The 25359-nt window shown below is 38.1% G+C and overlaps 1 protein-coding gene across 2 annotated transcripts in view; it reads right to left on the bottom strand.

Moving 5' to 3' along the window:
* zfpm2 (zinc finger protein, FOG family member 2) overlaps positions 1-25359 on the bottom strand; it is a 372116-nt gene that overhangs the window by 178944 nt on the left and 167813 nt on the right. For both annotated transcript variants that reach the window (XM_062980095.1, XM_062980094.1), the window contains one exon: positions 18110-18228. In XM_062980095.1, the coding sequence (XP_062836165.1) occupies positions 18110-18228 (119 nt within the window). The remainder of the gene's footprint in view (positions 1-18109; positions 18229-25359) is intronic.

Below are 25359 nucleotides of genomic sequence, written 5' to 3' on the forward strand. Positions count from 1 at the left end.
TTACCTAATGTAATTTTTTTTCAATTCAATTTCTTCATTCTTTTCTTTTTTCCACACCAGATCAGGGAAGCAGGATTATTTCATTAGTATAACCAACATTTTGCAAGTTTTCTCTGTTATTCCTTCCCTCCTTCTAAAATTTTGTCAGTGTTAACATCTGACATTCATGGTGATCAGTGAATATGTGAAGACCAGTTTAAAGACTCATAGAAGCTGAGAAATAGGCACACCCTCTTCAACCTCAAATTAACAGTGGTCTGAAATTCTTATGCATTTATAACACTGATGTACAGTGGCACATCATGCCCGGAGTAAGCTCAGTTACTGCATGAAATTTAGCTGAAGATTATTAATCATTTTCATTTGGGGCACTTTTTAGAGAAGATATTAAGAAGGAATGTCAGTCCATCTATTATTGCAACATGTTTATTGGCAAGTTAAGGGTCTGTCAACATATCATTAAACTTGAATTGTACAAGATCAGACTACTGCCCATCCTGTCTTACCCCTAAGGATGGCTTAGACCTGATGCTTCAGAAAGCTCTCTTGCACACACACAGATAAATCCGACAATGAATGAGGTCAATTGAACACAATTAAGAAAGAAGGTGGGCTCTGTGTCTGCTTCTGATAGTTCTTTGCTGATGCCCAGAATGTCAGATTTAATTACATATTTTATGTATAATTAAAAGGGCTAGGAAATGATGAAATATTTTAATTGATCAACCATTCCAACTTTTCATTAAATTTTAATACAAGTGCACATTTCCAAAGCTATAATATAAGCACCTTTCTGAAAGTATTGAACTTTTACCAAAAGCTCTCTATATAGCTATATTGGCAGAACATCTCTGCTTATTTGTACAACATTGTGAACTCAATTTCCATTCTGTCGCAAGGCTTTTGGAAGCTAAGAATGTGTGACTTGCCCAAGAAAATCCAGTTGGTTTCCATGACTGAGAGGGGACTTGAACCCTAATATCTGGAGTTGTGCTCCAATATACTACATGGTCCCTCTTTATTGTTATCCTCTTTGAATTCTGTTTCTGCAAGATGAAAAATGGGATATTAACTAAATAGTCTTGGTTTGGGTGGAAGAAACTAGTACATAGAACAAACCTTTGGGGGTTTAACAAAAGGTCTACAAGCCCAGCATTCAGTTCACAGCAGCCAACCATATTTATGGGAAGTCTATATTTGGAATATGAATGTGATTTTCCCCAGCAACAACATGCTATTGCAGTCAACAGACTTTATAAGGTAGGTAGGGATTTAGTTTTGTTTCACTTCCAGTAGCAAATGCTCCAAAGAAACCCCTTTGCCTGACAAGATGAAGCTGTACAATCTCATCCAACAAATGATCTTGCTGTGACCCTTGTACTAACTTTGCTATTAAGCAAAAACAGGCACATTTTCAAATATTGATTCCAACTAATGTCTGATCCTAACAGGCATGATGTTATCAGCACTCCACTATAATAGAAGGAGTGTCAGAGTTAAACAGAATAGCTTTAGATAAGATCACAATCTTCCTCACAATGATGTGATGGCATCACAGACTTGGTATAGTATTCAGGGTAATTATCATTAATAGATATTGGCAAACAGGGGAGAGCAGCTGCTACCAAGACATAAACAAATTTCACTAGGACAGAATAAAACAAGTTTTATCTGGATTGTGGCACTAAAACAGAAGTTATTTGTACTCAAGAAAGAGTCAGCCAGCTCATTCCTCAAATTTTAAAATGACTGCTATTCAGTTACAGGAGGGAAAGGCTGTTTAGCTTGTATTGAAAAGTTACAGAAGTTAAATTCTTTGTCCTTGACATTGCTCAGTTGGATTTTTCCTATGTGCTGAGTCTGTCCTGAAAGACTACAACTAGGAATGAGTGGCAAGCTCCTGCATGTTTGATTCGTTGAGGACCTGAAGGGAAGGAATGATTTCTCACTCAGTCCTTATTAAACCATTTCAGTTCCAAATAAATTAATTAGGGCCCCTTCTACACTGTCCATTTAATACAGTTCGATAATAACGATGATGATGATGATGATGATGATGATGATGATGATGATGATAGTTTATTTCTAGACCATCCTCTCTCCCTGAAGGGACTCAGGGCAGATAATAGCTTCAAACTGTGGTGGCAACACCCACAACTCCCACAAAAGCATGTGAAAGAAAGCAGTGAATGTGCATCAATGCTCTGTGGTTTCTGCAATCACCACTGGGACCTCCAGGATTTCCTAGTGGTTTTGAAACTGCACTCAATGGTCAGGCTGAGGCTGAGCTAAAACTATTAATTCGGCCACATTTTTGCATTCAAGAAAAAAAAACATTTTGTTTTTCATTACATTGAAGTGGTCTGTATAAATAGAAGGAGCAGTGAGTTTTCACTGTTGCTGCCTTTAGAATTAAAGGATACAGAGTACTCGTAAACTTTCCTTTTCCATTCCCTTTCGCATATAGCATTAACTACAATTGAGTTAACTATAAATGAAGCAGCCAGAAAGCTTCCCTGACTCTGAGATGAATCCTGACAGAGTTGGTTCTCCAGAGGTTATTGTTGTTGTTTATATCCCGTTTTATCTCCCCAAAGGGGACTCAAAGCATATTGACATAAAAGCATTAGCACAGAATTTAAAATATACAAAAAACAAAAATCAAAACAGAATTAAACACAAACAGCAGTTAAACATTTAGTTAAATCCAATCAAAAACATATTCAGAGTTAAAAACCACACCACCCCCTGACTAGATCTTAAACACCTTCATCTATAAATGCCTGTTTGATTAAAAAGGTGTTAGCCTGCTGCCGGAAGGACAGGAGGGGGCTGTTATGGCTACCCTTAGCAGGGAGTTCCAGTTGAGGGACAGCCACCAAGAAGGAAGGCCCACTCTCTTGTTCCATCCAACCAAGCTTAAGATGGAAGTGGGACCAAGAGAAGGGCCTCTCCTGAAGATTTCAGGGCTCAGGCAGGTTTGTACCAGGGGATGTGGTCAGCCAAATAGTCTGGACCTGAACTGTCTAGGACTTTAAAGGTCATAACCAGACCAAAAACAGACTGGCAGACAGAGGAACTGCTGCAATGGGGTGGGGGTTGTCTTCTTCCTGTTGTCAACCTCAGTTAGCAACCTGGCTGCAGTTCTTTGGACCATCTGATGTTTCTGAGTGTTCTTCAGAAGCAGCCCCACATAGAATATATTACAGTAATCCAGATGGGACGTAATTAAGGCATGTCCCATCTTGGCCAGATCTGGCTTCTCAAGGAATGGGCTCAGTTGACGCACAAGTGTTAATTGTGCAAAAGCCCTTCTGGCCACCGTTGACACCTGGGCCTCCAGATTCAGTGCTGAGTCCAGACCCCCAAACTGCAGATCTGTTTCTCGAGGGGGAGAGTGACCCCATCCAGCACAGACTGGGTCCCTACTTCCCTGGTCTGCCTTCCAACTGACCAGAAGTACCTCTGTCTTGCCTGGATTAAGTTTCAATTTGTTTGCCCTCATCTAGTCCATTACTGATGACAGGCACTGGTTAGTAACAGGACAGATTCCTGGGCATCTGGTGGAAAGGAGTAGTAGAGTTCGGTGTCATCTGCATATAGCTGACACCTTACTCCAAAACTCCGGGTGATCTCTCCAAGCAGTTTCATGTATGTTAAACAGCATGGGGGACAAAATGGAACCTTGAGGAACCCCACGGGGCAACGTCTTGGAGTTTGAACAGGAGTCTCCCAGCACTTCTGGGTACAGCCCCCTCTGGCCTGTTTGATCAGCTAGAAAGGGCAAGGATCTAGAATACATGTGGTAGCTCTCACCTCTCCAAGGATCCTGTACACATCCTCAGGCTGCACAAATTGAAAAATATCCATCAACACTGGACAAGCAGGAGCCAGAGTTACATCTACTGGAACTTTATCAATAACAGCACCCAAGTCAGAACAGATCTGAGAGATTTTATCTGCAAAGTGCTGTGCAAATTCTTCACAGTGAGCTGCTGAGCAGTCAAGGATGGCTCTTTGTGGACCAGTATGCAGTAGCCCTTTGACCACTCGAAACAGCTCTGCTGAACATTTCCTTGCAGATGCAATGGTGGCAGCAAGGAACGATTTCTCTGCTGCCTCCATTGCAATGGAGTAGGCTTTCAAATACACTCTAGCCCATTCTCAGTCAGATTAGCTTTGAGTTCTCCACCAACATCATTCTAGTCTCTGTCTCACTTGCTTCATTGCTGCCAACTTCTTGGAAAATCAAATGGTTGGTTTGTCTCTATCCATAAGAGGGGATTTTTAGGAGCAATTGTCTCCACCACCTTGGCCATTTCCCCATTCCAGGGGTCAACCAGAGCTTCGACAGAATCAAATGCCAAGGTGACAGGAAAATCCCCAAGAGCCATCAGGAATCCATCTGGATTGATAATCCATTTTAATCGGTCCCCCATGCCTGCAGAGGTTTGGAGTCCCAGCAAGTCAAAACCTGACCAGGTAGTGATTGGTCCATGACAACAGAACAGTGACAAGTTCCTCCACACTGCAATCACCATCATCTCATCCTGCACAGAAAACAAGATCCAAAGTGTATCCACCAGCATGGGTAGGGCAAGACACCATTTGGGACAGACAAATGGTTGTCATGGAGCCACTACCGACAGGGAAGTTTCTGTATGGATATTAAAGTCTCCCAGCTTTATTAGCTGCTAAGACTCCAACGCCACCTCCGAAACTGCCCTGGCTAACTTAGGAAGGGAAATTGTTGAGCAGTGGGGTGGATGGTACACCAACAGAATCCCTATTCTGGACCATGGACCTTTCCTAATCCCACTTTGGACTCAGAAGATACATCATAGGTCTTCAAATATTTGCAACACTCTTTAAGGTTTCACAGGAATCACAACATTATTTTCTAGACAGGGCTTTAAATCATTGGAAATTATATCTCTTTAGAACTTGCCTGTGGGCTTCACAATTCTAAGAAATTGCTTTCATTAAAACCTTTTCAGTGCCTTGTCTTTTTTTATTTGTTGGCACCATTTCTCTACCACCAGCCTTCTAAGGAGTTATTTTGTGGTTTATACTGAGGTGATAGTATGAAAGAGAGGCATCCATGTGATCAATGTGAACACTGATCCTGTGTTTCTTTTTACTTAACCAAGTAACTTGGAAGGAATGACATGTGCTGTAATGTCAGTGTGGAGATCCAAAAGTGTGTATCTGAGTGAAGGAGAGACTGTTTGTGTATCAGAGTGAAGGAGAGTATGAAGGGGAAACTGTATGGACCTTATCATAAAGGCCCATGGATTTACCCTACATTGGGGCAAATCCATGGACTCCTGGCAAGGGGCATGGAGAAGGCACCACTCCACACCACGCATTGCCTGCCTTACCTTTTCTTTCATCCCATGGAGGAAAATGTCACCGCCTGGCTTCCCCCCATTGAAGGGAAGGCAGCACAGGAAGGCTCTCATATTGCTACCATGGTGGCGTGCATGGCTTCACTTCCCTTTTCACCATGGAGCCTGGCTGGAAGGGCTATGCACCATGAAGGGAGGTGAAGCAGTGTACAATGGGCATATCATCCTGTCAGGTAAGGTTGTGTGTGTCTATATACATGGGAGTGACAAAAAAGAGGTATTGGTGCACACCACTATCTAACCACACCTCACTCACCACTTCCTTATGTCCTATTCACTGCTTGCGCATTAAGTCTTGAGGAATTACAATCTGTTTTAAACAGAGAATTTATCACTGTTAGAAGTAAGGAACCGGATTCCTTTTTGGTATGTGAAAAAAAGACAAGAAAGAAAAGTATGTACTTAACCAGACACAATGGCAGTGGGGTATTTTTAATGTATTAATATTAAAATGATGTACTGAAAGAACCAACATAGTGCAGTGGTGTAAGCATTAAGCTAGGACTCTGGAAAACAAGGTTGAGATCCCTTAGTGGCCATGGAAAACCACTGGATGCCCTTTGGCAAGTCACACACTCTGTAACTCAGGCAAAGACAACCCCTCCTCCTTGAACAAATCTTGCAAAAAAAAACTGTGAAAGGTTTTCTTTAGGGTCACTATAGATTAGGAATGACTTAAAGGCACATAACTCAAAGCACATGCACTCATACGTAATACATAGATGCAAAGAACTGCAAATACGTCATTTAACATTTAAAAGCTCAAATGTACAGGGGAAGCATCTATGCATAGATCAACATTATTACAGCTTTACCAAGATTTTTAATCTCAGTAGTCTTAGTTCACACCTCATAGATTTTGAGTTTCAATTTTAGGGGAAAAGGAGGAGGAGGAGGAGGAGGAGGTTGAAAAGATGTCGATGTGGCACAGCTGGTTAAGTAGTCAGCTGCAATAAATCACTCTGACCAAGAGGTCGTGAGTTCAAGGCCAGTCCATGTTGGGGGTGAGCACTCGACAATTAAAAATAAAAAATAGTCCCTGCTTGTTGTTGACCTAAGTAACCGAAAGATAGTTGCATTATCAAGTAGGAATTTAGGTACCTCTCTGCGGGGAGCCTAATTTAACTAATTTATGACACCATAAAACTCGTCCAGCTCCCGTTTGGAATGAGGAAGTATCCATCAAGATGCCACAGTGGGTGATGAAGCAGTTGCTCCCCCTGGGCCGGAATCGAGCATGCCTTCAGGAAGCTGGAGAATGTTAAATCGCCTCTGCGTCTCTGTCTCTGTCTCTATGTTTATATAGCATTGAATGTTTGCCATTATATGTGCACATTGTGATCCGCCCTGAGTCCCCTTTGGCGTGAGAAGGGCGGAATACTGCAAATAAATAAATAAATAAATAATAGTTTATGCACTTTATCACAATTCTTTTTGTAACCATTCTTTTAGACATCATGTAACACAACCATTGCAACACTAATTAATTAAGAGTTCTATCTTGCTCCTATTTATGTGTAAGTATGGCCTATTGAGTACAAGGGAACTTACCTCTGTGGATAAATGCATAGGAATGCACTGTACATAAAATATTGCTATTGTTTTAAATTATAAATAATTGTTAATTATTTACTAATACAGTATTAGTAAAAGCACATAGTGGCAATGATTTCTCTAACGGTAAAAGACAAATACAACTTTCCTACTTATCTCTATCTACTGGCCTTCTCAAATGTGTGATTAATTCCAGAGCCCTGAAATCTTTTTTGATAATCACTGAGGTTGAATGTATCACTGCTATCAAGCATATGTGGAACACTGAACGCTACCAGCTGTTAACATACCACAGTAATGCTGAGCCTTCTGCATACTTGGTATCTTGTCTAACTATAATGCATTCACTGACTTTATCTCTATAAAACTTGTTCCATTATCAAGTTCAAATGCCACATGAGATAGAGATTTATATATACTTAGTATCATATAATCTTACTGCATTCAAGCTGTCAGGGTGTTTAAACATCTTGCAAGGTTTGTCCTAGTAGTAATTATACTTAAGGGAGTGCTAAAAATGTACAAGGGAAGTTGCCAAAGGCAGACTTCAAAACTGAACAACATAAAGGCTGAATTGACAGAATTTGGCTCCCAGTTGCAGACACTTTTGTGGGATACTGGTCCCCAAAACTATATTTGTGCATTTCCACCACTTCAGTTAAATAGTGCTGAGAGATATGTTGGAATGCAAAGAAACAAAACACCCACTTACATTTCTTAGGTTAATGTTAAATATAGCAAACCTTCAAATCTCTCATTAAGGAGCTGTGACTGTGAATTTCTCAAAGCTTTGATTATATCTACCCAATTTCATTAAAAAAATCAAAATAAATGAAAAATACTGTTAAAATACAACAACGAATTAAAAATCAACAACAGAGATGAAGAATTTCAAATGGCACTCCAGTAGCTCACCAACAAACTAAAGAATGTTTCTGTGTATTTTAAAGTATGCTCATATTATTGGCATTGTAAAATATGAGCATGCTTTTGTAAGAACTGTAGGATTCAGAAATACATTTTTCAGAACGGGTCCCACATACTAACAAAATGCTACTTTCCTCAAGAAACAGGAGTTGATTAATGAAAGAAAGACCTCACTTTTGTTGCTAGAGGAGCAACAAAGTAAGCAGGTGGATCACTTTGAAGAAAGGTCTGAAGCAGGCTGTTGATTTTCATTTGGAAGTGAAGAAATGGGAGAACAGTATATGGGTGAAAGTAACTGAAATCCTTATCTGACTCAGAGTAAAAGTGGACAAGTCAACAAATTGTAATGCTTGTCCTGTATATACACCTAATGAATGAGCTCTAGCCCATGAAAACCTGCACCATAATAAAGTCATTAACTCTATTAGTGTCTTTGTTATTGTGTTCCCTTATTCTATGCAGATTTTGGTATAATATGATACAAAAAATTAAAACTGTTAAAGCTACTCCTCCCTTTAGAAAAAGAATAGTACTTTTAGCATTAAATAATATACATATTGAACTTTTACCCAAATAAATGAAACTTAATTGGCTAATTGGGGGAAAACATTCAATCACTAAATATTTTTGAATCTGTGGATCTCTCTGGTATTTCTTTAATTTGATTGAGAGAAAATGAAGTGCTTTAACTCCCACATTAACTGAGTGTACTTACATTTTTCCTAATTGTACTTGGAGGAAGAAACTTGAAGGATACAATTATGCTATTTTTGCATTATGGATTAAGTATACCTCCCAGAGGCCCAGTTCAAACAAAAATGCCATGTTGTGATTTGGTTTAGGAATGATAACATGAATTGTCAGTACAGATCTAGCAGTCTCTTCTAACACTCATCAAGTGCTAAATACTGACATGAATCAGAGAATGCAAGGAATGTTAAGAAGGCACAACTTTGCCAATGTTCCAAGCCATTCACAGAGGTCAAAGTGAAAAACTTGGACACCGTTTTCATTATTATTTCTTGGGAAGATTAAAAAGAGATGAAGATTCCAAAGTTACCAGGATTAATCAGTGGGTGTGCAGTCATTTACTCTATGTGTATGTGTAAAATGTATTTTCCTTTCTTGCATCTTGATATATAAAGGCAATTTCTCGTATCAGAAGATATTGCTGCAGCATAAGGAACAAGGTTTTCTGCGATGCCAGCAGCCTTCTCACAAATGTTTCTGCATCCAACATACCCTGTGATGTGTGCTCCTTTCTTTTTTCAGACTCCTAATCAGGACTCAGGTACCTGATAGTGGATGATTGACTAAAGGAATCAAGATTGAGCTTATTCCCTGGGGCTGACTATGCCACCAGATCAAAGAGTACACATTTGGCATCCTGAAAGCGCAATCCAACTGTTCCTACCTCTCAGATCTGAGGCTCAGACACCAGGGACAATGATGCTTATAAATCAGTACAATGCTTCTTGAAAAAGGTAAGGCCAAAACAAAAAGAAAAAAAAGGAAAAAAGAACTTGGCAAGAAACAAGTGGGGTCAAGCTCTATTTTAAAAACAATGTACTGTTTTCTTCTTCCCCACTTCTCAGTATCAAAAGGCAAAATGAGAACAATTTCAAATTTTGTAGGAAGTAATTTTCAAAGAACAATATATGATTAAGGATCGCAAGACTAAGCAAGTCTCAGGGGAGTTATTTCTAGGATAATTCACAAGGAATGCATTCACGTGATTGCTTAGCCCAACTATACAATTGAAATGATTGTACGAAGTCCAAGTCCTCTGTCACCATGCTCAAGTGAAGGCAGGAACCACAATTTATGCCACTTCATTTCCCCGAGCACAGCATGTGTAAATAGTATTCTGCTATAGAATAGCACTACAATATTGTACAGGCTGTGTGGAATAAAATGCATCTAACTGAATAACTTTGGCTGGAATCCTATGCATATTTGCTGAAAGTAAAGCTCCTCTATAATAGGTATGAATTGACCTCACCAGAAGGAATATATCTATTCGTTTTGAAAGACACATGGAATGAACAGTAGGGAGGCAAACCCATGTAGCAAAGAAACTCTTGAATTAGGAGCAATGAAGTATGAATTCAAAAATACAATTTCCCCAATTCTTAAAAAAAAAGGACACGTTACCCTTCAGTTTGGTCTGAATAACGAATTTCATCCACTCTCACTTTCTCCCATCACTTCACCAGCAAAGATAATTAAATCTTCAGATTCATGGGAAGGTGGGGGAGTCGAATTAGCAAGAGGAAGATTCTAATGTGAACATGAAGTTTCAAAGTTTTATTACAAATTCCATGACACTCTGGCAAGATACATTTCCCTTTCTCAGGAGCTTCAATTTTAACTGAAGATTCTTATGGAGGACCATATTGTGATATTTCTGTGCTGGTGGCTTCCCCCATTACTCCACTTTTGCAATGCGAAATTTTGTATGTGTTTTTTACTGTCAAAACGATGTGGAATTTTTTCAAGGAAAAAGAGAACAATGAAACAGCAACTGAGCTTTTGAGACTTCTTTTCAAATGTTTGACATGGAAAATTTTTCCAGGTATTTCAATAAACTCTAGAAAACTCCAGACGTTTTCAATATGTCTGCATGTGTATGGACCTATGACTTGAAATATGAATATGTCTATATATGCAGCAGCTAAAAAAGCCAATGGGATTTTGGGCTGCATCAAAAGGAATATAGTATCTAGAGTGACGGAAGAATGGTGCCTCTCTATTTCACTTTGGTTAGACTTCACCTGGATTGCTGTGTCCAGTTCTAAGCACCACAGTTGAAAAGTGATATTGACAACTTGTAAGGGCAACTAAAATGATCAAAGGTCTGGAGACCATGAATCCCTCTGAGAAACTGCTTAAAGAGCTGGGTATATTTAGCCTGCAGAAGGGAAGGTTGAGAGGAGACATGACCATTATGAATAAACATGTGAAAGGATGTCATAAGGAAGAGAGAGCAGACTTGTTTTCTGCTGTCCTGGAAACTAGGACTTAGAGCAATGGGCTCAAATTACAGGAAAGGAGATTCCACCTGAACATTAGGAAGAACTTCCTGACTGTAAGAGCTGTTTAGCAGTGGAACTCTCTGCCTCAGAGTGTGGTGGAAGTTCCTTCCTTGGAAGCCCTTAAACAAAAGCTGGGTGGCCACCTGTCAGGGGTGCTTTGATTGTGTTTTTCCTGCATGGCAGGGGGTTGGACTAGGTGGTCCATATGGTCTCTTCCAACTCTATGATTCTATATGCCTGCAACTGAATTTTCAATTTCAATTTTTGTGCAAACACAGATTTACATGGTGTATACTGACTCCTCATACAAGAAGCCATGGAAGACGTGAGAGGAAGCCAAGGACAGCACAAAGACATCATGGGATAGGATCCCATAACAACAAATGGTAAAGGAATGAAGCCTTACTCTGTCCCCTGGCTTCTTGACCTCAATGTGATGAGGTCCAGAGTAGGGTACAAAAGAGAAGTGGGAGCCTGGAAATGAAAAGGAAACAGAAATGTGATGTAAACTAATGACTTTGCATTTACTATTTTTGAAAAAAAAACTGGGATAAGATAATATTTAGAGAATATCTATGCCATTTTGATGTTTCTATCCTGGAAATAGCCCTTGGAAATCAGGAGTTTTTCTTGCAATCTTGGTACTAATACATGTAGCCAGGACACACTCAATTTAGCCACCTGGAATAAAGAGATAGAAGATGAAGAGAGTAAGTGGGTCATGGGGCTTACAAGGACCTTTCAATGACATTTTTAAGGGAGATCTCAAGCATGAGCTCCTACATCTTTTAGAGATCATCTGTTCCATGGGAGATGCTTGGTTTTCAGTTTAAAGATAGTGATTGTATAGAAATGAGGCTACACAAATTAAAAACTGCTACATAAATGTAAAATGTTATTTGAAGTACAGAAATGTGACACACTGAAGTACAGAATTATGACATGATGAAATGGGACAGCTGCTTTATTGAGATGTCTCCCAGGGAACTGATTTAGCTTAATGATAATGATTGGTAATAACTACTGCTTAATTAGGATGGTATTAGCATAAATTCTACTTAATGGGGGTGCTTTTAGTCAGCATCAAGTTATTAGAAGCTTGTTTGAAACAAGGTATCAAATGCATATGAAATCAGAAGCACTCTTCGTTTAGTAAATAGGATATGTTTTATAGATATGCAAGAGACACACCTCTGAGAAGAAAGACAATATGCAAATATATCAAAGTCAGATACAATTTGCTATCTTGTGCCAAAAAGCCTCCAGGCTACATTTAAACGTATCTGAATTCACTGACCTTTGGAGAGATGCAAAATACAAGCCCTTCCAACCCTGCTTGCTCAAAAGTACTATTGTGTTCAATGTGATTTACCCAAAATTTAGGATTGCAGTTTTAGTGAGCCAAAATGGTGTCAAGAGGTAGCATGGTGTAGTAAGTTTGTGTGTTGGACTAGAACTATGGGAGAGAATGCTGAATTCCTGTTCAGCCATGGAAACCCACTGGGTGACATTAGAATGGTGACCTCTCTAAGCCTTAGAGAGCAGCAATGACAGACTTCCTCTCAAAGTGAACACAGATTCTTAATAAAGATGAGGGGATTCAGAGAACTTTTACAAGAAGCTAAAACATCTTGGGACTGAGTAAAATTTTTAATGATTATTATTTCACTACTGCAACACCAGAATCTTGGCTTAGGTATCTTTAGTATTATAGCAGGGTAGAGACACGAATTCTTCTAAAACCAGGCTGGACAACTGTAACTTTACAAATATTTTTGGACTGCATGTCCCATTATCCTTCACCAATGACTGTGCTGGCAAGGTCAGATGGGAGATGTCAAAACCAAAAATGCACCCATCCCCAAATTAACACCTGATACATGTGCCACAGAAGTCAGTGAATCCAAGGCAGAATATGAGTATGGAATTATCTCACAATGGGTTTGCCTGTCACCCCGTGATTCCCAAACAGAAGTAGGTAGTATTCACAAAATGGCCATAATTCGCTTAGGGAGTGCTGCAATACATTATGAATGAGCAGTAGAAAATCACAAAGATGGAAAGTTTTATGGCGAAAATAGCTTATAGATCAGGTCAGGAGGAAAAGAATTACAGAAAGTGAGTACAAAATAAGAAGTAAAGATCATAGATTTCTTTTCATCTTATTCTGCTGCCTTGAAGACAAGCACTCTAAGGAAAACTATTCAGAACCATTCTGGAGGATGGAATAATCTTTAAAATTATTACATTGTTTAAAATTGCCTTCATGAGGAGGTGTAGTTGTTATAGTTTCAATGGCATTTCTGGGGTTTTTTTTTAAAGGCTGCTAAACACCAATAATTTAAATATAAAAATAATTAAACTGACTGTGGCTTTAAAGACAGGAGGTTTGTGCCTTTAACTGACTCAGTTACAGATTAGCAAGAGACTGTATTTTGAAATTTTGCTCCTAAATCAGTCACAATGGTAGTTTCTAAACAAACTATTTCATTAGGAAATCTCCTAGAAGTAGCAAGAGCTTTACCAGTAAAACTTCAGCATCCCATTTAAACACTTCTACTGTATCCTACTGGTAGCTTGCCCAAAACAGTTCACAGATTCTCCACCCAGGTATTTTGAATCCCCTTTTCTTATCAGGCTGATACAGACCTGAATCATCCTCTCTCCCTTCTGACAGGGGCAACGGCAATGAGGGGAGGGGGGATATGATACAACCACTCATTGTTTTGTTTCACAAAACCCTGCCACAGGGCATAGATTAACACCAAAAAATAGATGGCTGCAGCCAAAGAAAAACATTTTTCAGAATGCCTTCACTTGATTAATGAAGTAATGGCACAGACCACTGTTTTACTTTCAACATGTGCTCTACATTCTTTGCCACTTCTCCCCTGATCAGTAAGAAATCATTTCAGTTTCCCCTCTCCCTTTTACTTCCTTAAAGTTGTGAAGAAGAGATCACTGATTAACATTAACAAGCACAGTTTGGCTTCTCTATCCACTGATTCTGTATCTGAGGATTCAACCATTGATGGCTTGAAAATAGACCAAAGAAACACATTCCAAAATGCAAACCTTTATTTTCGTATTTCATATAAGGAACACCATTTTACCACTCCATTGTATATTAGTTTAATCCCATTGTAAGGAGGGGGCTAGCTTATTTTCTGCTGCTTTAGGAACTAGGACATGGATCAATGGATTCAAGCTGCAGGAAAAGAATCTGCTGCCTCAGAGGGTGGTGGAGTCTCCTTCTCTGGAGGTTTTAAGTAGAGGCGGGATATCCATCTGTTGTGTGATTCTGCATGGCAAGGGCTGGACTGAGTGGCCCTTGTGGTTTCCTCCAATTCTAAGATTGTATAATTTTGGGTTTAAAATATATATATATTGTAAGTGACTCTAAGTCCCATTTTTGGGAGAAAGGGGAGATATAAATAAGCATAACTATAATACCAACACTATCACCGCCAGCAACAACAAAAATGCAGAGTCAAGCAGATTTGGGAAAAATTTCAGCTGCTGAGTTGGATGTTGAAACAAGGCAAATTTCTAGAATGATTTGCTTTTAAGCATCTATAAAATAATGCATTGATTACCAGCATGGTATTATCAAGAGTAAGCTATACTAGTCCAACTAGTCAGTTTGTTTCATCATGGGAATTCTTTGGATAAAGTTTAATTTTACCAACACATTTAACAAAGTATCCCATCATATTCATGTTAACAAAAAAAAAAGCAACAATGCAAGATGGAAGATACAACTTTTAGGTGAATCCTAATTCAGTGATATCTTCTCCTAATACAGGGATGGTGAACAGGCATAACCAAGAAGCAGCAGTCACGAATGGTCGTGTACCAATCTATAGGAAGGTTGCAAGTAGACAGCTGCAAAAATCTGGCTTGGATTTATGCTTTTCCAAGAAAGCACGAAGTGGATGCCCAGCAAATATGCAGATGATATGAAATTGGGAGGCAATGTTTACCACCACAGAATATAGTAATAAGATTCCGATGATCCTGAAAGGCTTGTATCCTGATCCAAAATCTATTAAAATCCAGCAAAGACAAATGTAAAAGCTCACATTTAGATACAAAACATTAGAAATATAGGACTGGGGAAACCTGGCTTCACAGCAATACATTTAACAAGGATCTGGGTATCTAAGTTGATGACACACATAAGAAAACCTTTAAATCTTAGATACATTAAGAGAACTTTAATGGTCAGATCAGAACAATTAACTGTTCAATTATATTCTCTCACTGCAGAAGCAGTCTGCATCAGGAATGCTATGACTGGTCTTGAGAAGTACCATGACTAATGGCTATCGCAGTACATGGTGACTAGGATGATGGAGGTCAGGAAGCCTCATCCTATAATGAACCATTTAAAGAATGGGGTATGTTTAGTTTGCAGAATAGAAGATTAAAGGGAGACATGATAGCATAAATATCTGAGAGGTTGTTATGCAGATAATAAAGCAGACTTCAAAAAAGAGGCCTAAAATCAATGGGTGAACACTTCAGGAAAGCAGACGTCAGCTATTCTTTAAAGGAAACATCCTCATGGTAAGAAGAGTCGAAGTGTTGGACCTCTAAAAGCAGCCTGCTCCACTCTCAAGGTATGACACTCAAGTCATTCAGGATTGCTTGGGGCTTTTTTGGCCAAGCACAGACCAAAATAATTATGACATGTTTTCAATAAAAATTGTTATTTTTTAAGAACAAAACCAATGTATCTTACTACACTAATTGCATGCAAATGTTAAGAAAGCCTATCTGAGAAAGAAAAAAGCTAAAAACAAAATTCTATTGCATGCCTGTAGACAAAGATATGAACCTTTCTAATTTGGAAAGAACAATAATATGAGAAAAGTAAAAGTATTTAAATGCTTTTTATGACAAGCAATCAGTGAAACAATGCAAAGTATCTGATACTAACATTCTGCTATTATGTAAGTGTGACTCTTGACTAATTTATGAATCAGAAACATTTGGCACATTTCCTTCCAAGTTCATCTGCAAGAGCTTCCCCTCAGTGACCTCATGTTAGCATACTCTGCTTAGGTTAATGGAGTCCGGTTCTTTGGCTAACTGCCTCCGTGATTCTTCATCAATGCTAGCTAAATTTGACCAAGTGTCTGTTGCTGTTGTTGCAGTGAGAAATGACACTTCAATCAGTTTATTCAATGTACCCAACCTCTCAGTGTTGTGACATGTATATTGTTAACGCGATTTGAGATAAGAACTTGAAAGATCTAGAAAGTGTTTGACATCTGGCACAGTGACTCAATTAATTACTTTACTGAATTAATTAGTCGACTGGCTCCTCTGAGCCAACTACCACCAAGTCTAAATTCAAATTTGCAATGTTGCTGAAATGATTGGAAAAGGTATTCATTGTTTAGGTTTTATTTGTCACAAAGTTGTACAAGTAATAACACTGCAAATTGATGCCCTTCTATTAGATGTCCCTCTATTAGGCAGTAATAAATAATAGCAGTGAAAACCACAAACGTATTTAGGAACACCAGTTATTTAGTTTAGTGACCTGAAGTATCAAGACCATAAGTACATCATTTTCTCAAATCTAATGAAAGATAAGGTCAAGAAGTATATTGCGAACATTACTAGCAACAAGAGGATCAAAATAAAATATGTGTTTTGTCCCACATGTTGTTTATTCATTCAGTCACTTCCGACTCCTCATGACCTTATGGACCAGCCCATTCCAGAGCTCCCTGTCGGGCGTGGCCACCCTCAGCTCCTTCAAGGTCAAACCAGTCACTTCAAGGATACCATCCATCCATCTTGCCCTTGGTCAGCCCCTTTCTCTTTTTCCTTCCATTTTCCCCAGCATCATTGTCTTCTCCAAGCTTTCCTGTCTTCTCATTATGTGGCCAAAGTACTTCATCTTGTCCCATACAAAAATTGAAATTTCTAGAAATTTTGCAGCATTAGGAAAAATCCGCTTTCACTTGTTTTTCCCACATGGGGGAGCAGGGAGAAACATCTGAGTAAAAACTGTATTGTTTTCATAGTATTGTCACTTTTTAGAGATTGAAAGGCAAGCAGTTTAGGAACATAGGAACGAAAGCACATTATATATAATTTGGTTTGGCATTAATTTAAATTTTATGATATGACAAAAGTAGTTTTTTCAGAATATCATTACAATTTGCATTTTTAAATCTTTTTTACAAATGGAATTACAAGGTCCTGAACTATAATGGGCACCTGAACTATAAGGAACCTCCTTAATTTTGCCAATTTGCATACCATAGAGAAAAAAAAAACAATAAAATTATAAGAAATCATTAACATCAATAAAACACAAAAATATTCTATTATTCTCTATTAGTCTTTGATACTATCAATAGCACATTTATTATCATAAAAAAAGAACTGAGAAAAGGAAACCAAGACCAGGAATTGTAATGCTCTCTTACTGTATATGGTCCTATATAAAAACCTTCCTTTTATAATTGATTTGGGGGCAATAAACATGTAAACAATGAAAGTCAGCCTGGTGTAACAGTTGAAGTGCTGGGCAAATAATCTTTGAGATCTGGACTTCAATCCCTGCTCAGTCATGAAATCCTACTAGATGACCCTGGGAAAATCACACACTCTCAGTCTTAGAGGAAACAATGCAAACATTTGCTAAATAAATCTTCGCAAAAAATCCCCCATGTTAGGGTTGACATAAGTTGGAGTTGAGTTGGAGACAAACAACAATAACAATAATAACATGTGAGCATCTTGTCTTAAACATTTTATTAGTCATTGTAAAAGAAAAATCTCTAAAGTGTTTTTTAACTTTTCTGAGGGGGAAAATGTGTTTGTTCCTGTTAATTCTTATGAGGTTTTTTTTCAGACTTTCACATTTCTGGTGTCACCTTTTCTGATGTGACCACTGGAAGGAGGCCCTTAAGAATTTCTCTGAAACTACATTAATCCCTTGGGCTAATAAGGGTTCCCTATCTCCTGTTGTAAACTATAGCTTCAGGAATTCAAAGGTTTGCTCAAATGTGGAAACCAACAAGAAAAACAACCTCATACCAAGGTAAATGTAGCATTTCTTCATCAATTTCCTCCTTCCATTCCCTGCATATCTCTATCATAATAAATTATACCTCTTAAAGAACAGCAAATGATACTGTAACATGCAGTATCTCAACATACCAATGTGTTGTTATTCAAATCCATCTTCCCAGCAAATGGTCCCCATGTTGTTCCAACGGGAAGCTGCTGTCGACTCTGGATCTTACGTTCCCCATCTCTCTGGAAAATCTCCAACTCCCCTGAGAAACAAACAAAATAACTGCTTACAAGAACTCCAACACGCACATTTCCATGGGCAATTATTAGAGAGCCTATACAGAAAATAATTACACCTTGCCTTCTTGAAAAATGTGAACCAAATTGCCCCCCCCTTATGATTATTCTCATTATCTGAATTTTTGTTTAAAAAAGCCTCAGTAATCCCCACTCTCACAACTTCATAGCTCAATCTCACAACTTCATAGCTCAACTACTGCATAGCTCTGCTTTTAAAAATGGTGTAGAGCAAGGATCCCCAAAATAAGTCCATGGGTCAGAAGTGGCCCTCAAGGTCATTTACCTAGCCTGCCACCTAAACCTTAGACTTAGGGTCATCCTAAGTCTGAAATGACTTGAAGGCACACAGCAACAGTCCTAATTAACTTAACTATCTCATCAGCCAAAAGCAGACCATAACTTCCCATTGAAATATTGGTAAGTTCACGTTGGTTAAATTGTTCTTCATTTTAAATATTGTATTGTCCTTACATATTTTTTTTTGCACTACATTAATTCATTTTTTTCCCAACTATAGCCATTGTCCTTAAACAGCCTGGGGGACCATGAACTGGCCCTCTGTTTAAAAGGTTTAAGGATTCCTGGTGTAGAGAATGCAACTATGTACTATTTTGGTCATCACATCTCAAAAGGAATGCTGGAGATCTGAAGGAGATTCAGAAAAAGCTGAAAGTGATGCAAACAAAACAAATGGGTCACCTTTTCATTCAGAATTATTACTTTTTTACACAGCACATAACTAAATCATAGAATTCACTGCCACAAGATTTGTTGATAGTCACTAATCTTGCATGGAATATGATTATGCAGCAGTACTGTTTCAAGGTGTTAATCTGGAATAAGAAGAACCACAGGTTACTCCAGAACTTCCAGAGTGATCCTTCGTATTTTTGATGTGTGGACAGCCTGGATTTTGAACACTCCAATGTTCACATATTGAAAAGACCAACTGCTGTCTTGCTAGCCAGAAGCAGCATCCTGGCAGAGCCTTGCTGGCAACATCAATTCTGGCAATTATATGGCTGGCCACTCTTCTGTAACCTTACAAGTGACATTACAAGCAAGGCTCTGCCACAGAGCTGATTTTGGTAGGCAAGAGAATGGCAGCAGTGTCCCCAAAGAGGATAGGGAAGTGTTGACTCCCTGGACAGCATAATGGCTTTGCTGCACTCCTGGAGCAGTTCAGAGTAGAGTACTCCAGCATATTTCATATAGTGTAGACAAAGCCTTTGATGGCTTTAAAAGGTGCTTAGAGGATAAGGCTACCAGTGGTTAAAAATCTTAGGACTTTATTCCACACATTCTTTGCTTTGTTTCTCTGTCCTGCCAAAGTCCCACAGAGGCCATCCTATGATGTAAGACCACTTCCAGTGGTTGCCCATCGGATTCCGTTAAACCAGTGCAGGGGAATGAAGACTGTGTGTTCTGGAATCAGAGACAGAACACCTCTGAATGCCATTTTTATGAGATGGGTATGTAAAAATAGAACTAGATAAAATTTGAGTTGATGTAGGCTGTCCAGTGTTCTTAGCCTGAACCTAGTCTGAAGCCACCTTGCTGTCACTAGCAGCCTTCATTAGCTATAGGTCCATTATGAAATCCATGTATGCCACCTTGAATTCCATGACAGACTAGGGTATAGGATGCCAATATACCAAAAATAAAATTACTTCTATAAAAAAGAGCATAAAGGAATCTATAAAAATACATTTTCATAACTAGAGTTACCAGCATTTTAAGAACATCAACAATTTCACATGAAGACTTTTTTACCAATATGTTCGAACAGTGTCTACAACATCTCTAATATGCAGGGTAAAAAATTATAGATTTGCAATAAATTTTAGCAATCTGCACATGTGGCTTTTCCTTATTGCACTAAAAAATATTGTATTTGATTTTGCAAATTCCCAAAATAGACCACTAAAATTATGCATGCTTTCTCAGATACTTTAAATCTGCATAATCCTGATGTGGCTTTGTGCATAGTTGTATTGATATACACTGGCTACGGATCTGTGGAAAGAAAAAAAGCATCCATCACAGTGATAGTTTCAGACATATGCAAAAAGCAATATGAACTCTGGAAAGTATTTTAAATATGAATTATTTAAATTCCACTTATATTCTTCCCAAATATTCATAGATACAGAAAAATGAAATTTAATTAACATGTTTTGTGAACAGTGCAGTGCCAGTTTTTACACTTCAATGTTTTTGAACTGAAAAATGAAATTAGGGCGTGTGAAAAGTCCCCTACCCATCCAAATACTTTGCCTAACTCATCTTCACATTTTTATGCCTACTCACAGCCCTGGCACACTCCTGTTGCAATTGCATATTTAGAGTTTCTTGGTTGCAATTTGGGTCAATCAAGGATCACATTTTAACTGTGATGACATCACAGCGCACTGTACCTAATCAGGCTTGACTATTTGGCAGTGCTCATCTGAAAAACAAAAACCTTTTTACATTCCCATGTTTCTGAATGGGTAAAAAGATGCAATCCTGGGTTCCCACCATTTTTATCTTGCAATGCTACCATAGTCCTTTTATTGTCACCAGCTTTGTATAAAGGTTTGGACCTTTATTCAGATCCTGCTTGAGTCATAAGTACACATATGTAATTGCAGGAGAAAATACATATCCAGCCTAGCCAATAATGGGACCAGGAACTACTGGACCAGATCCCTCATACTCTACTACATTGTGATGTATTTCCTTCTCATACTCCTTTAGGCACTTTTGTAAGAGATGCGAAAAATAGCTTGTGTTTCTTTTATACAACAACAGAATGCTTTTCAAAAATACCTCTCCCCAGTTCAGATTAATTCACAGAAAAATATATGCTCATGAACATACACAGCAGTGTTTTCTCCTACATAAAGATTAAACTAGCTGTATTTGTCTGCTTTACACATTAAAAAGGAAGTGTGTCTATGGGCATGTCACATTTAACTGATACCAGAGGAATCATGAGAATCTTTGAAAACCCTTTTAAAAAAATAATTCAGCCTCCCTTTCTGCCACTGACATTTTTCATCTGAAAAGGGTTCAGACTCAGTCAAACAGTGACTCCTTATCTATACCTGTGGATTTACAAGCAGGCCTGTCTTTTAATGGATTAAGAACGACAAACTTAGGGCAGATCATTCAGTGATAACCAAACATCTAGCAAAGTTCCCAGTTGCACAGGATGATACTATTCTTTTTAAATAGGAAACAGTCATTAATAGAACAATTTCAAGGATACTTAGACAAGATACAGTGCTGCAAAAAGTATTCAGTATGAGTCTTCCTTTTTCTGTTCAATTTTATTACTGAATTGGCCATCATACATATCATTCTTATTTTATTGATTTTTTCTTTAATAACTCATCACTATATTTTAGTGCAGTTAATGAATCTGAACTTTTAGAGCTATGTTAATTCCAGGTGGCTACTTGTTCTTATATTCCACCTCTTACTGCACATAACATTAATTTGAATCAATGCCTACAATGTAGAAGGGATGAAGGTGTCTCCCTTTTCAGTGCCATCCCAAACTACCATTCCCTAGCATAAAATCGTAACTGATGTCATAAAAATATCAGCTAACTTCAACTGTCCCTTGAATCAAGATCTGTAGTTTCTTTCTGCAAATTAATCAATCTGATATCCAGAATGCAGTCCCTTCTAGCCTGTGACAGCAGAGATAATATGAACTACCATAGTAAAAAATGTGTGAGTACAATCCAAGCTAATCACAGGAAAACACAAATATACAAAAGTTTGAATGTAAGTAAATTATCAGTAGTACATCACTTAGTGAACTAAGGTGCTCGATGGTAATAATAGGACTATAGCCAAAAGTTAGCAGAACACTGAGGAGACCCACACAATTTTCAGAAGTACAAAAAAATGTTTGTTAAAAATGGAATGGGTCACCACTCCATTCCAACTTTGCAAAAAGAAAAACTCAATAAAGACTAAATATGCTTATTAACCAAATAATGTCTACTATAGGGAAGCCAGCTACATCAGGCTTTGTAGTCTACAGCCAAGGAGGAGATCGAATCCTATGGTTTGACATTGCTGATAACTACGTCACAAATGACAGAAATATCCCCTACTTTGAAGTTAACTCTTTGGTGAAAGAAGGTCTTAAACCTACAATCACTCAGTTAAGTTGAAACTTGCCACCCCTTCCCAACAAGATGCCCAGCTCTCAATTTGTTGCTATTTTACTTTCTTGTTCTTGCACACATTTTCATTACCACATAAACCCGGCAAGCCTTTCAGTATTACAGGAGTAAATAGATGAAAATGTGTAGACATTTCCCTTTGGGAAACAGATGGTTCTCAACATCTAATACTCAGTGAAGGAGGTTAAAGGCTCCTTCTTTGTTTACAGTCTTATTCTCAAATCAATCTCAGATTGTGACCTGAGCTGTAAAAAGTGGTGTGTGGGCACAAGTTCCACTAGTGAAACATTTTGCTGGAGTATAAAACACCACATTGTTGATTACAGCTAAAGAGTCTTGGTATGGCAGAAAGTAACAGTGAACCACCTATCAGAGGTGGGATGAATCCCTGTTCACCTGCTGGAAACAGGGAACAACTGGAAGTGAGACTCAAATGGATGCAACCCATCATCCAACCGGCCCCGCGCTGTGCATTTCCCAGAAAGCTTTACCTCAAGATCCCTAAAAGGATACTCAAACTGAGGAAGATGAATACACAGGTATACAACCATCTTGGCCAGCAAACCGTTTCTGGCCCAATACCCCAAACCGCCTATCTGCAAATTGTGAAAAGGCAGAAAGTTTGCATCCAACTCTAATCATGCAAAGACACAGCTGGTTCTACAATCAAACATTACAATTGGAGTAGGTTATAAAAGGTACTGAACCACAGAGGTAATTCTTTGTAAAATCAATTCTCAAAGGAACCAATTAGTAAAATTAATAATTTTCTGCCTGAAGCATTAAAGTAAAAAACAGTGCTGTTTTCAAAGACTATTTGCAGTTCAGGACTTAGTTTGCACAAAGTTCACACATGGGGTTCTTCATTGCATGAAAAACAGAATGTTTTGTGCAGAAAATAATATTTTTGCTCAGAAATGTACAGGTATTTTTACAGGAAGTCCCTGAGTTACAAACACCAAACTTACATATGATTCCTATTTACAAACGAGGGTTAGATAACAGGAAGTGAAGAAATCTACCCCTAGGAAGGGATATTTGTTCCTGTAAGAGTTATCACGGGGGGAAAAAGTGTGTCAACTGAAACACACTTTATCACCAATTTTATGGCATATTTTTCAAGGAAACAAAACCAAGCACACTTGATTTGTCCCAATAGCACACTGAGCTAAACCAATTGCTATTTTGTGGTCTGTCCAGTACATTCTTAGGTTCACCTTGAAAGTATCAAACACCCTATATTGCAGGAACTTTGAAGTATGGAATGCTCTGATTTACGTAGTCCTATATACACTTACATGGGAATAATCCCCCTTAAATCTAATATCTCCCTAAAAATGAAGAAGTTCAGGCACATTTTTAAAAATTTTGTAATTTTGAAAATGAATTTTGATATTCATTACAAATGTGGCACCATGAGCATTTAATCTGAAATGATGACTTCACATCAAGATTCCCTGTCCTCTCTCCCCCTTACACACACACACACACAAACATATTTCTCATATTTCCAGCTCACAAAATATGTGAGACCTATGGTATACACTAATCAATTTTGGTTAAAAGATAAATGCTTCCAGTGCTGTGGGCTCCTCCTCTTATCTTGTTGATATAGCATACTTCTAAAGTCTGTGATTACTCAAAGACGTATAATATCTGCACTGTAAAAGAAGCCCCAAGTCATGGATCACTAGCTCAGCTACAAAACATCCCATGGCTCTTAAGATAATCAGCCCACCTTAGTAGATACTAGGCCAAAATGCAAGGCTTCAACTTTACCCAATTTTTTTTCTTGTTTATCTGTAGTGGATATAAGAATTAGTGAAAATATCTACTTCCTAGTCCTTTTACCAAATATCAAAGCACATTTAGTATCTAGTACAAACATGTCTATGTGACTTTTCAATCATTAGTAATAGTTTTACACTGCACTGATATCAATAAGGATGTGGGGTGCTTAAAAGTATAATTAATAAATAATTTATTAAATGTATTAAATAATTTACTAGCATGCATAATTTGTAGAAAAAAAGCTTTAATAGTTTTCATAGATTCAAAACAGATGGTGACTCTTTATAGTATGTAAGCAAATACATTAAAATACATAAAACAAACAAGTGACATGATAGCTATATTTAAATATTTGAAAGAACAGTATATTGAAGATTGAGGAAGCTAATTTTCTTCTGCTCCAGAGATAAAGCCTGTATCTACACTATTTAATCAATGCAGTTTGATACTACTAATGGCCATGGCTCAAGACTGTGGAACCATGGGAGTTATAGTTTTAAAAGGTCTTTAGCCTTTTCTGCTCAGGAGTGCTGGTGCCAAATTACAACTCCCTTGACTCCACAGCATAGAGCTTCCTTTCTCCAGTGGAAGGATTCCTTCAAGTGGAGAAACACCTAGTTCATTTACCATACAGAACTTTTGGATCTAAAGAATTTTTATGAACATGCATATCACAACAGGTCCTGAAGTGGAGGGAAAAAAATCTCAAGTGCTCTGAAAATCACAAACCAAGCTTATTGAACTGTTTGGCAATTCCAGATTCTCCCAATTATGCAACAACAACAAACTCAACAATAACAGATTAAAATGTTATGCTGAACATTGGAAAACACTTTAAAGGTGGACTCAATTTGAATACAAAAATGTATTTCATATATGTTTCTGCATGGTTTTCCAAAATCAAGTACTGCATCCTGTGTAGTGAAGCCACAAAACTGCCTTACTAGGCTATCTCTTGAAGCAGCTGCGGCAATTGCCACTTTCACCCCATCCCTCGCTGCCCCACAGTACTCAAATCTTTGAGCCACATTAAACTACAGTTCTGAGCATAAACTTGAAATACAGCACTCTCTTTTCAAATACTTCAGTCAAACCCAAATAAATCAGGCTAGCCATTCA

The sequence above is a fragment of the Anolis carolinensis genome, chromosome 4, assembly GCF_035594765.1.
Source record: "Anolis carolinensis isolate JA03-04 chromosome 4, rAnoCar3.1.pri, whole genome shotgun sequence".
Classification (NCBI taxonomy): domain Eukaryota; kingdom Metazoa; phylum Chordata; class Lepidosauria; order Squamata; family Dactyloidae; genus Anolis; species Anolis carolinensis.